Source organism: Neomonachus schauinslandi, chromosome 6 (genome assembly GCF_002201575.2).
Source record: "Neomonachus schauinslandi chromosome 6, ASM220157v2, whole genome shotgun sequence".
Lineage (NCBI taxonomy): Eukaryota > Metazoa > Chordata > Mammalia > Carnivora > Phocidae > Neomonachus > Neomonachus schauinslandi.
In genome coordinates this window covers 124,904,199-124,917,548 of record NC_058408.1, presented here as the reverse complement: position 1 = coordinate 124,917,548, position 13,350 = coordinate 124,904,199, and the positions used below count along the sequence as shown (strand labels likewise).

At 47.5% G+C, this 13,350-nt stretch overlaps 1 protein-coding gene across 1 annotated transcript in view; it reads left to right on the top strand.

The window, feature by feature from the left end:
* The window catches only part of HPSE2 (heparanase 2 (inactive)), a 683,675-nt gene extending 671,916 nt beyond the window's left edge, over positions 1 to 11,759 (top strand). The window contains exon 13 of the mRNA XM_021699985.1: positions 11,594 to 11,759. Within this exon, the coding sequence (XP_021555660.1) occupies positions 11,594 to 11,759 (166 nt within the window). The remainder of the gene's footprint in view (positions 1 to 11,593) is intronic.
* Positions 11,760 to 13,350: the final 1,591 nt, after the last annotated feature.

Below are 13,350 nucleotides of genomic sequence, written 5' to 3'. Positions count from 1 at the left end.
GTGTGGGCCTGGGCAGATCTACGAGCTGGTGGCGAGTGAGCAGGAACATGCAAGCTCCTGTTCCAGGTGAGAAAGTCTGAAATGGACACTGTGAAAGTAGAAATGTAAATATATATGAGTACATATATTTATAAAAATACTTACATGTAAGGCTCTGAGTCAGTCTGTAGAAAAACTATAGAGAAGTAACTATAGAGAGAGATGAGCCTTACACATCTCTAGTTAATGTAAGCTTACTACTCGCTGAAACTTAGAGAATTTGGATTCTTTTCGCCCTTGTGCTCATTTCAGGGTGTTCTGTGGTTCAAAAAGAGATAGTAGCCATAACCAACGTATATAACATGATCTGAGTAAATAATTATATACATATCTGGAAAATGCAGTGAAGGTACTGAATGACATATTTAATCCCCTTGGGTTCCTCTTGCCTGGAAAGAGTTTGAACCACCTTTGGTCCGTAGGGAACTCTCTGTGCCACAGCGCAGGACCTGAGAGAAACCAAAATGCCTTGAGAACTTGCCCTTCTAGAAAAGGACAGAGCTCTTCTTTTTACTGTTAAAGAGAAATGCAGAGTTCGTTATCTACACAAATGCTTCATCTGATTCGGTTCTTAATTCATCCTGGGAAGTGCTACACACACGCTTCCCTGTGTGTTCTGAGGAGCATGCTCATCTCCTTGGTGGACACACGGGAGGGGAGACATGAAGGGAAGCAGTTCTCTTGAAAGAGCAAAGATGCTCACTTCAGACTAGTCAAAAAAACTTGCCTTTGAAAAGTTCACATCTTACTTTTAGTTTAAAAAAATGTGGCCTCTTGACATGGTACTCCAAAACAGTAAGAAAAGCTCTTCTTATTCAAAATCACTTCAGAATGTGACAGTTAGAAAGCTGTTTGAGTCCCGTCCACCCCCAGCTGCAAACCTGTGCCCACTCCCTCTCCTAGCCCTGGTGCTCACCCACGGCTGTGCGGTGAAGCCCCTGGGAGCTTTAAAAAGCCCTGTGCCCAAGCCACACCCCAGACCAATTAAACCAAAATTTTCTGGGCTGGGACCCAGGCACCAGTATTTTTAAAGCTCCCCAGGAGATTCAAATATGTGGCCGCGGTTGAGAACCGTTGTGGCTCCAGAAAACGCTGGAGCAATATCCCAGCTGATTTGCATCTCTGATTTCACCCAGATTCTAGTCTTCATCTAGGCACTAAGCCATTTTGCCAAAGGTGCGAACATACCATGAGCCCCTGGGAGTTCTCTATGACTAAGTGGAAGGATGTGTACGGCTCCCCAAAGGTTTTATTGTTCGTTTTGTTTTAACTCCCAGATTAGTAATGTATATCGCTGTGCAGATTAGAGGATTATAAAATGCTTTTATACTCTACAGTGACTTGCCATCTTAAACCAAGATGTTTAGGAATTCAAGGTTTTCACTTTGCACTCGGGGTTGTTTTCTGAGAGTTTTTCATTTGCTCTCAGCTTCAGAATACATTTTCTTGCAGCTCACTCCCAGCAGCAGGAACCTCTCTGCACAACTGTCCATCAAGGCTGTGGTCTCTCTTCCCCACCTTCACTCACTTGGGGACTCTCACTGCAGGCAGAGATTTCCATTCTTTTCCAGAAAACCCAGATGAAACACTGGTAAATGAGTACTTTAGGCTAAAGCTCACGTGTTTTCGAGCAGTTGATTCTAAACTGAGGGGCAAGGAAGCAGAATATGCAGTTCTGCTGGATTGAGAAGAAATGGTCCTTGTCTTCTCCTTTCTCCACACCCTCCAGAGGCTGCGGTTTGGGTGGCAGACAAACGCAAGCCACAGGGAACTGTAAAGTCTTAATCCAGCTTGTCCCTATGGCAGGGCCTGGACGCTGAATCAGTATTTCTTTGACTGCCAAGCATCAGGAAGCCCGCGACGACATGTAGCTTATTCCAGATGAGGGGCCTGGTGCCCCGAACTGTGGACCAGCTGCCCAACACCAACAGTCATTTGGCGGTCTACCTCTTCCCTGCTCATCTTTGCAAGAATGATTCAGGGTCACCGCACACTTTGCATTTTGACATCTGTGGGCCCTGGAACAGAGCCCGTGCCACCTGGGATGTCTTACTTTTCATTTTTGAATATATAGTGCACCTGATATTATAGGGAGCACTTTATCAAAATCCCATAAAACCAAGATATGTATCCTTTGATTTAACATATTTGAGTAGGTATCCAGGGAGCCGTGACTTCAAAATGATGGAACTAATTTTGGGTGTGGCTTCTGGACTTTATCTTATACTTTTACAGATGGAAAACCCATCGGCGCACCTGTGCGCGGGCATACGCCCGCACCTGCCCTCTTACCAGACTCTGTTCATCCCACCTGCAGACTGCCCATAAGGGAGATGCTTCTCCCCCCCCACATGGCCTCCTCCAGCTCCACACAGTTAGGGCTGTGTGGATATCTCCCCACAGAGGATACTTTAAGACAAGAAGACAAAACAGACCACAGAGGGTAAATATAGGAGAGGGGAATGTAAGGAGGGAAGAGATGCATTCTAACCTGGCAGTCTGGGAAGTCTGCAGGGCTGAGGGCCATTGAACAGGAGCTGGAAGGATGAGAGATACACCTAGGAAATGCTAGACCGAAGGAGATTCCAGGCAGTGGGATGAGCTTGCTAAAGGTTCAGAAGTACAAAAGTTCAAGGCCCATTTTGTTTGAAGGGAGTGGGTAGTGGCAAATCATTTTGCATGATTGGAATATAAATGCTTTGGAGGGTGAGGAGAAAGGCCACAAAAATACACTAGTGCCAGAACACAGAAGACCTCAAGATCCAGGCTGAGAAGTGTGTTTTTCCTTTTGTCTCTCTTCTTGTGTAATGTAGTAATTATAGTGTGTCTGACCACACATTTGTATGTTTCTGGGTTTCAGTCTTCATGGGTAAGGACTACGTCTGCTACAATTGAATTGTACAACACAGAGAACACTAGGGATATGAGTAATGCCCCTTATACACCACTCATGAATGTCCGAGATCATAGCACCAATTCTTTACAATGGGAAGGGAACAGAGTTAACCACATGTTAAAGTCTCTCCATGGTTTTTATAGCTGGTTCCTATTGTGTCCTGTGGTTTGAGAGTGATATGCCTATGACATGGAGCTCTGAGATGGTCGCAGAATCAAATTTTCTTCCCAAACTGCCCCCAGATGATTTCCTCATCTGTTGGGAATTCACAATATCAGTATAAATCCAGGTTCCTTAGCTGGGCTCTCATCTTGTCTGCCAAATGTGCTAAGTTATTTTAAGCCATTAGAAGCACATGGTAGAATCCCATTATGGCTTGGACCATTATTACACAGACTTGGATAGAACACAGATCAAATCATGACCCCCAAACCTAACTGCAAACAGGAAAAGCCTGTATCTCTAACAACTTGCCTATAAAATCCCCCAGCTCTGCTTGCATGAAGGAGTCCTAGGGTTTGCTCCGTGACACAGAAACTAGATCAAAACTCCTCATTGTTTCAATATGCCCCTCAGAGAATAGGATGAAGGGCACATGATCTCCTCAGCCTCAAAGGGTCTCCGTGGCCAGGAACCTCATGTATGATGCGGGCTCCTGGAGGCGGGAGAGGAACAGGAAGGCTTCATCTCCATTTGCTCTCTCTTGTACAGCCTCCTCTCAAACAATAGAGGAAGGGGTTGGAGCGTGCAATCAGGATAACTCCTAGAGAGGTTGACTGAGTGGAATGCAACCAACATTAATTAGAATTACCCTCGTAAGCAAGAAGGCACTGAACCACATGCTATTGAAAATTAAGAAATGCAAACAGTTCGGTCTAGCCTGCAAAATGACTCCAGCACACAGATAAAATAAAGCTGAGCAGGACGAGTGCTAAAGAGGGAGCTGCAAGTAATATGCCTGTCTTGCAGCTGGGGCTATCAGCTAAGGCCCTGTGAAGGAGGCCACATCCAATGGGGCCCGGAGAGAAGAGTAGACTTCTACCAGATTCCAGGCAAGGCAAAAAGCACAGAGGAGAAAAGCTTCAGGACACGCTTGGAAGTAATCCTCCCCACGACCCCTGAGGCAGGAGCACCCCTGAGAGGGTAATGAGCATCCTCTGCTCCAGCTGGGCTAGTGAGACCAGGCGACACTAACCTGCGGCCACTCCGGAGCGGCCCTCGCCAGCGGGGTAGCGCTCACGCCTGGCCATTTCAAAGGAACTTCCTTCCTTCCCCAGCTGCACAGCCTCTCCCGGAGCAGGGGAGAGGAGCAAGGCCCCTCTGTCCTCAAACCCTCCAGGCTCTAACCTGCCCCTGACCCGGAGAAGGGCCGGGCAGCTGCACAGACCAGCTTCCTAACTCAGCGAGGGGGCCGCGAGGGGGCCGCCGGGCCTCGGGGGCCCGTAAAGCGCACACAGGTGCGCGGCCGGGGACCGGGCCGGGAGAGCGGGGCGCCGGGTCACGCGGGGCGCCCCCCGCACCTGCGCCGACCCCCGCCCTGCACGCTGGCCGAGAAGCCCGCACCCTGGCGGGAATCGAAACCCGGCTGCGCAGGTTTCCCTAATATTGGCCACATTCAGGGGAGGCCCCTGCCCAGTGGACCGCAACGCAGTTTTTGCTGGGATCTGACTGACCCTGCGGTTTGTTCCTCCGGGAGGCCAAGCGCAGGAACCTCTGCCCGCCCCCGTCTGCCGGCCCTGCGGGGACCAAGTGCGGGCTGTGGGGGCAGCGCACGCGCTCTGGCTTCCTGGGAGCCAGCGCCGGGGCGGGGGGGCGGTCCTCTCCGGCGCCGTTGTGTGGAACAAGAGTGCCCTCTGGTGGTGCATGGGGCAGCACTCTGGACCGAGAGTCAGACTAGGAGGTTGTGGGGGTTATGAAGAGCAAAGGGAGCTGATGCCCCCTCCCCAACACACACTCAGATTCTTAGACATTCTCCTTCCTCTCCCTCCTTCTTCTGTCTCCCCTGCTTCCCTTCTTTTCTCCCCCTCTCATGGTTTAATGATCCAGAAACAGAGACTAGAACAGACTGGTGACATGTCCAGGCCTGCACATGTTGGAAGTCTGAACTAAAACTCAGATCTCTGGCCTTCCAGTCCAGTGTCTTTTCCTTCTGAGTTCATCTACCTGCATATTTATAACCAGTCCTTCTTTTATTGCTCACCTGCTATATGAGTTGTTGTAGGGAGAGTTCAAGAATGAATAAGACAGACACATGGTCTTCCTGCCTAGTGGAGAGACAGACAAGCGGTCAGCAATGCAAGTACCCTGTGATGAGTACGGAGACCCCAGAAGTATGGGGTAATATGGAAGCACTTTGGAGGGGCACCTGACCTGAAGGACAGATAGGAGTTAGCCAGGAAAAGGAAGCTGGAAAGGGGAGGGAGTATGGAGAAGGTTCCAGGCAGCAGGAACATGTACAAAAACTCTGACATCAGAGATTGTGCTTGGAGAAATTGCAGAATGGAATGGAAGGAGGTGGTGAGTAGTGGGGAGCTGGAACAGGCAGGAACTAGGGTGAGCCTCTAATGGGCTGGAGACATAGGTAAAGGCTTTGCCTATTAGGTCTTGTAAAGACTTTGGACAGTGTTCTAAGATCAGCAGGAAGCTACTGAACATTAGGTAGGTGGATATCATGATCAGATTTCTATTTGTGCAGGATGACTCTGAGTTTGGCATTAAATGCCTCAAGCTAGTTGTTAGGCTTTGGACAACACACCTAAAAAATGTTCAAGACAGAAGGAATCTTAGGTTTCATCTAGTCTCTTACAAGTGGAGAAAGCCAAGCTCAGAAAAGGCAAATCACTTCCTCAAAGTAGTTGAGGCAGCACGATGATCTCTAAGTCCCTTCATCTCCCACTCAAGGTACCAAATATGTCAGCCTGAAGCAGATACAGCTCCCAAGGCTGCTCCCAATAATACAAAGTCTCCCCCAGCCTCTGCCCCCACAGAAGTCCACCCAGGGCCAGGCCATAATCCAGCAAATTATCTTCAAGACTGGCAAAGAGCATGCTCACTAGACCTGCTTTCCTGAGACCTCAGGATAGTTGAAAGCTTGCTTCAGTATCCATGGCTAGCAAGAACCAGGGTAAGACGTGAAGACTAGAGACTGTAGACAGGTGGTGGGGGCAGGAGGGTGACCTGGGCAAGGGGCTCCCATAGAGACCGGGGGAGCAGAGGGCTTGACTCCACACTGACACATTGAATCTCATTTCAAATCGCAAGCAAAATAAAACAAGTTTAGGAATTGAAAAGTAACTCAGACTTTATAAAAACAGATGGTGATAAAATGCAGTTGTCCTAATATTTGGATAATTTAAATGCCCTCAGCAGCTGGGGAATTAAGAGAAATAGTTCAACATAGGCTGGATCATTTAGCATTTGGTGTGAAAAGTCATGGGCAGTAAGGAGGTCCCAGAATATGCTGGAAATATGATAAGGAAAGGTTTTGAAATAAAGAAACATGATCCTGGTGAGTGCCATCTGGAATTGGAGAATAACATGAAATAGTAGAAAGAGGTGTCAGAAGGACTGAATTCGAGACCTAGCTTAGCCATCTATTAGCTATGTGACCTTGCCCAGACCATTTAACCTCTCTGACCTCATCTCAATAGTAAAGTTACAATAATAATAATAATAATCACCCCAGGTACCTCACAGGGCTCTTTAGCAATCACCAGGGAGGCCAGATAGGACCATGGTGAAGGGTAGCATTGCAGATGTTACCCCTACCACTTACTGGCTCTGTGACTTAGGTGAGACCCCTCTAAACTTTGATTTCTTCATCCATAATATAGGGTTGCTAACCCCTGCCTCAATTGGTTGTTGGAAGGACTAAATGTGATAGTCAAATGAAATCATAACAAAATGCCTTTGTGTATAAAATAGTGTATACTAATCATGATTTTTATCATCAGTGTGACTATGTTTTCAAACTTACAAATTGTTCATAAAAATGAAAGATTATTATAATATTTAGCATGATATGACTTCACTGGTAACAGGATAAATATTAAAAGAAAAATGTAAGTAGGAAAAATAGAATAAGGAGGTGGTAAAGCAAGTGGGCTGTCTTTATAATGGAGGGACTTTACAGATGAGGATGTATGGGGACTCAGGGTCTCACCAAATTAACTCATGTTGGCTTAGTTAAGAGATGGTCATATGGATCTTTTTTAAGGCTGAAAAATACTATTCATGATCAATGGCCTTATGTCAGGTTGGGATAAGGTATCTGGTGAGTGACTGAGAATCAGCGATAATTCAGGTCTTATCTCACATCTCCAGAGCCATTGAAAGCGAGAGTAAATTGGTAAGTTAATGAAATCTGTAAAGACACTGAGTGAACCTCCAGGGAGCCTCTCTCAAGCTGGAGAAACTCCACCCCAGAAGATAAGAGCCTCAAAGTTCATTCACTTGTTCAAAAATATTTCATCCCTACTCCAGGCTGAGTTCCTTGTTAGGCACTGAGGATTTAGGGATGAAAGACATGATCCCTTTCCTCACCAAGCTCACAGCCCAGTGAGGGGGAGAGTGAGTAAGTCACTACAATTCAGTGAGGTAGTCATATATAAGTTTGGGATACAAGAGAGTCCAGAGTTGGGGCTTCTAGCCCAGCCCAGGGATCAGAAAAGTTTCCCCAGAGGGAACAACACCTGAGCAGGTTCTGCAAGGACCCAGTGTGGTTAGTCTGACAGGGGAAGAGAGTCAGTTGTGTTCTAAGAGGAAGGAGCACCACCGAAGTGGAACTGCAGGTCGTTTACTTTGGTCCTATGGGGCAAAGGGGCAGCCCTGTTAAAGGACCAGGGCTCCTTTGTGATGTCGGCTCATGTCACGGTCCTCCCACATTATAGTAATTGTGCTTTTAAAATCTCTTGCTTGAAGGGCACCTCGGTGGCTCAGTCAGTTAAGCACCTGCCTCTTGGTTTCAAGCTCAGGTTACAATCTCAGGGTCGTGAGATCGAGAGCCCTGCCCTGCATCAGGCTCCACGCTCAGCGGGGAGTCTGCTTGTCCCTCTCCTCCTCCTGCCCCTGCTTTCTCTCTCAAATAAATAAATAAAATCTTTCAAATCTCTTGCTTGAAAAAAGCACACGATGCCCCCCTCCTCCCGAAAAATCTGTTAGGAATTTTATAACACTTTTAAATGAACTTGTGTCTTGTTAATCCCAACAGTGTCTACTGGTACTTACATTTGAAAAATATTTACTATACTTTTAAATGAATTGCATACTTCATTCCCAACAGTATCTACTTACATTGTCACTTAAAAAATATTCATTTCATTTATGTGCAAGACTTAACTAGCTTTTCATTGTGAAACAATCTTTGTTCATGCATATATTGATGATGACCTGACAAGAACGGCCAGTTCAGCCCATGCCCGCCCCCAGAGGCCGGTGAGCCAGTTAGCGCTGGAGTCAGGGGTACTGGCAGGCCCCAGGCCTGGAGAGCTGGCCAGAGCGGGGCTTCACTGTCCACGTGAAAGTGGAGGGCATGGGGAGATGCTGAAGAGTTTAAAGCAGTGACAGCAATTGGTTGCTCCGTCAGCAATGTGGCAAGCAGCAGGAGGAAGGCAAGGCAGGGGGTGAAGAGATCGGTTACATGGCAAGTTCTGAACTAAAATAGTAGCAGTGAATGGAGAGAAAGAAGCAGATATGAAAAATATTAAAAGGTAGAATTGATTGGACTTAGTGACCCCCGACGTGGGAATTGGGGGCAAAGCCCCAGATGACCAGCTTTCTGGCTTAGGTCATTGGATAGATGGTGGTACCAACACAAAAAAGGCAGAGAAAAGGACAGGGTTTGAGAAGACGATTTTGACTTGGAACATAGTGACTCTGTAGTTCCTATGGGACAGCCAAGTGGAGATAACATTAGTTAGAAGAAGGATCTAGGCTAGGTTTGGGGAGTATTGACATGGATAGCAATCAAAGTCTTGGGTGTGGGTAATAGCACTCAGCAGGAGTATGGAGTGTGGGAGAAGAGGTTCAAAGACAAAGCGCCAAGAACCCCACCATCTGAGAGGCAGGTAGAAGTGAACATCCCCCTCAAGAGGCAACCACATGCATAAATGAAGGAGAAGGAGAGTGGGGGCAAGAGAGAGACAGTGAAAGACAGAGGTACCATGAGAGCCAAGGGAAGAGAGGGCTTTAAGAAGGAGCCATTAAACTTGTCAGTCCCGAGAGCAGTCAAGTACAAGGACCAGTAAGTTTACCCGTAGCTTCGGTGAAAAGAATAACAAAACACCATCCCCTACTTACGGGACTCGTTATACTGTTAGAGGGCCTCATACTTTGTACTTCACGTCTCTGGCCCTGCAGCCTATAGCAATTGCACAGATGAAAAAGCCTCCGGAAGTGGGGTGACTGTCTAGTGAGACAGTGACTGGGCTCCTGGAATTAGAGATCAGTCCAGAATCTCAACCATGCTCACTGGTTCCATCCACACTTGGGTTAGCTTTTTACAAATAACCAAAAAGGAAATCAGAATGGGCCCTGTTCCAGAATAACAATATAGATATCAACTGAGGATTCGTTGGAAAGATTAATTAGTATCATTGAACTTGTATTTGAGGGTGCGTGTGTCTGGTTGTTGGATATTCACACCACCTGAAACAAAATAATGAAAGTACACTGTGAAGACCTGTTCTGGTTTTTTTTTTTGCAACTGGACCCCTTCTCCTCATGCCACCTCCCATTCCAGGGAGTAGGCTCTCTTCACCAGAGATAGTCATTTAAATTTGGAGCAAAAGCTCCTTGCAGATTTGATGAGGTCAACACTTACCAGATCTCAGTTCTCCTACTTCTGCATTTTTCCAGAGGCAGGTCTAACTCTCCATAGAGGAGTCCCCTGCTCACTCATTCCTCAATCACACCAATAAAGGAGGGCGGCTGCCCCTCTGGCCTGTGAGATCTGGACCAGACCCAAACTTATCCATGTGGGACGAGGCCTGGACCTGCCTCTGCCTTGTCCTCTGCTGGGAATAATTCACAACACACTTATCCCTGGGAATTCACTGCTCTAGGCGTAGGTCTGATTATCTCTCTAAACCTGTCTATCATTCATAGCACAGAAGTAACATGAAACAAATACCTCTATCAGTTTCTAACATTTCATTCTCTTTACAGCTCAGATAATATCACTGCACTGTTATCACACTGGAGGTTGGGCAAGACCCCAAAACTATGCAATGTTGATTTTCTGAGGGTGACTCACAGCCTTATTTCCAGCTGGTGGTCTGGCTCTGGCCTTTTCTTCTGACCCAGAAAACTGAGCTTCAATCTGGATACATGGCTGTACAAGTCATTCCAGGTCAGGAACAGCTGGGAAGTTCTTTGGATTCTGTACCACAGGCCAAGGATGGCTGATGAGCTACTTCCCTTTCTCCTAAGTGTACTCTGTATGTGGCCCTCTTCTCAGGATTGAAGACGGCTGGTACACAGGAAGAAGAAAAGCAAACAGAATGGGTGAATTGGAATTTAAAAAATGCCTACTTTATCACCTACTCCATTGTGTTCCTGAAACAGAAACATCTGTTAAATATTAGATATGTGGGGCCCTTGGTGGCTTAGTCAGTTGAGCATCCAACTCTTGATCATGATCTCAGAGTCATGAGATCGAGCCCCGCATTGGGCTCCACGCTGGGTGTGGAGCCCGCATAAGAGTCTCTCTCTCCCTCTCCCTCTGCCCCTCCCCCACCGCTTGCACACTCTCTCTCTCCCTAAAAAAAAAAAACAAAAGATTTGAAAACTCATTCTCAGAAAAAGGAGAGTCATTAAGTGTCTCTCTCCTCCTTCAGAACTCAGCAGGAGTATGGAGTGTGGGAGAAGAGGTTCAAAGACAAAGCGCCAAGAACCCCACCATCTGAGAGGCAGGTAGAAGTGACAAGTAACATGATGTTAATTCTCTAATCTCTCAAATAAAAGAGATCTTTTAAATAGAAGACTTCTGAAATCATCTTAAGCCTGTGCATCACTCTACAGAAAACAATTATTTAGGTATAAAGTCAAACTGAACTGCCATTATGATTTAAAAAAATAGGGGCGCCTGGGTGGCTCAGTCGTTAAGCGTCTGCCTTCGGCTCAGGTCATGATCCCAGGGTCCTGGGATCGAGCCCTGCATTGGGCTCCCTGCTCAGCGGGAAGACTGCTTCTCCCTCTCCCACTCCCCCTGCTTGTGTTGCCTCTCTCGCTGTGTCTCTCTCTGTCAAATAAATAAATAAATAAAAACCTTTTAAAAAATAAAATAAAAAATAAAAAAATAGGTGTAATACACTTTTCAGCTTCTGTATCACAGACTTTCACTTGCCTAAATGATGTGTCTCTGGAACTAGACAACCTGTGTTTAAATCCTGGCTCCCAGACCTACAAGCTGGATGACCTTGGACCAGTCACTTAGCGACTCTAGGTAAAAGTGGATAATGGCAATTTCTTTCTTAGAGCATTGCTGGAGTATTTAATGAGTTTTTAAAAGTAAAACGTGGGGGTGAGAGCTTGGGCATAGCAAGCGTCAGAAAGGGATCGCTGGGCCGGTATCAGACAGGCTGGCAGGCAATCCGGGGCTGCCCAGGCTTTGCTGTGATAATGCAATAACAAGTCCCACGCTATTTGTCTTCCCCGTAGGTCAGTGCAGCTGAACGGCCAGCCCTTAGTGATGGTGGATGATGGGACCCTCCCTGAACTGAAGCCCCGCCCCCTGCGGGCCGGCCGGACATTGGTCATCCCTCCAGTCACCATGGGCTTTTATGTGGTCAAGAATGTCAACGCTTTGGCCTGTCGCTACCGATAAACCACCCTCACACCCACAAGTCACCAGCAGGCCTGCTGGACTGCTTTTCACTCTCCTGCCCTAATAGTATCCTGATTTTTCAGACATCTTCTTAGCAACAAACCAGTCCCTGCTGCCCCATCCTGCTGGAATCAGCACAGACTTGCTCTCCAAAGAGACAAATGCCATAGCATGAGCTTCACCTAGGTAGGCCACATCCAGCCCAAAGGAAAATGTAGACATCACGTGTAGCTATATAAGGATGAAGGTATGTCTGTAGAGCTGTCTGTATCCATGTGCACGCACCATGAAAAGAAGCTGGTGGCGCACTCCCAGGACAGATGAAAGAGCTCTCCATGATCCGGGTCACGGAGCAATGTCACCATGGACCTTAACCTGTGACCGCTGCCCTCGGCACAAGATGAGGAAGGAAACCACCAGGCGGGCCTTCAGGAGCCCAGTCCTCTTCTAACTCCTCTCCTTGTCTGTTCCCCGCTGTTGCCCCGGGTTTCCTATCACCTCTCTTCTCCCTGGGGAGCAAGTGAGTGGGTCAGCACCGGCCCGCTGGGTGAGCTGTTTATGTCATTTCCCAGCTGATGTATGAGTGTGTGCATCTGGGTTTCTGACAGTGGCATCAATCACCGGCTATTCCTCTGGGAAACGGGTGCTTCAAAAGTAAAATTGCAATCATACTCCAGATTTTGTAAGAGGGTTCTATTCCTCTGTGAATCCAGAGTCCCCTTGGGTTGGAATGGGAGTCAGGTAACAATATTCATGGAGTGGAGAACAATGTATTAGGCACCACAAAAAGTAATCATCATCCGTCATGTGGCTGGGAGGGAGAGAGTTTCAGCACAAAGAGAAAGCACACTGAGCCACCGAACGCAGACACACACACACACACATACACGCACACACCAACTGAATAAGCAAATAATTAGACCTGCATCAAATCTGAAGGAATCTTAAGGGCTTGTAGGTCAAGCCCTTAATGGTTTGTTTGACCAAAACCATAAAAAAAAGGTGTAAATCCACACCATCAGTGTAAGACACAACTGAAGCTCACCATTCCGCTTCCTCCCAGGGAGCTGGGTGCCTCAAATGCCATTTACTAGGCAGAAATCTAATCCAGTCCTGAGAGTCGACCAGGTCCACGCTATCCCAGGCCAGCCAGTGTGAGCCCAGACCAAAGCCTTCCGAGCACTCCCTGAGGGGAGGGGGAATCTGGAAACTGAGGTCTGATGGGGGAACTGTGGGGTGGTGGGTGGGAAGCCCCTGAGCCGGGCAGGGAGAAGTGGACTGATTTATAGGTCGTGATCAACCCGTAGGATTCAAGGGGCAAGATGCAAATAAGCTGCCACTGAAATAACTTCCCTGTGGGTTTGATTTTCTTTCTCAGGATAAAGGACACGAATGGCAGGGGCTAAGGACAGGGCCGGGTCTGAGGTGAGACACCGGAGGAAGATGAGACAAGGGAGGAAGTCTGGGAGACTCAGCATGGAGAAAAGGGAACGGGGAATTGGGGAGAGGGAAGCCAACAGGCTCGCTCTATGCTTGAGTAAGAGAGTGGACTTGGTTTTGCCATGTTGGTCAGCGGGTCTGGAGGTGTGTG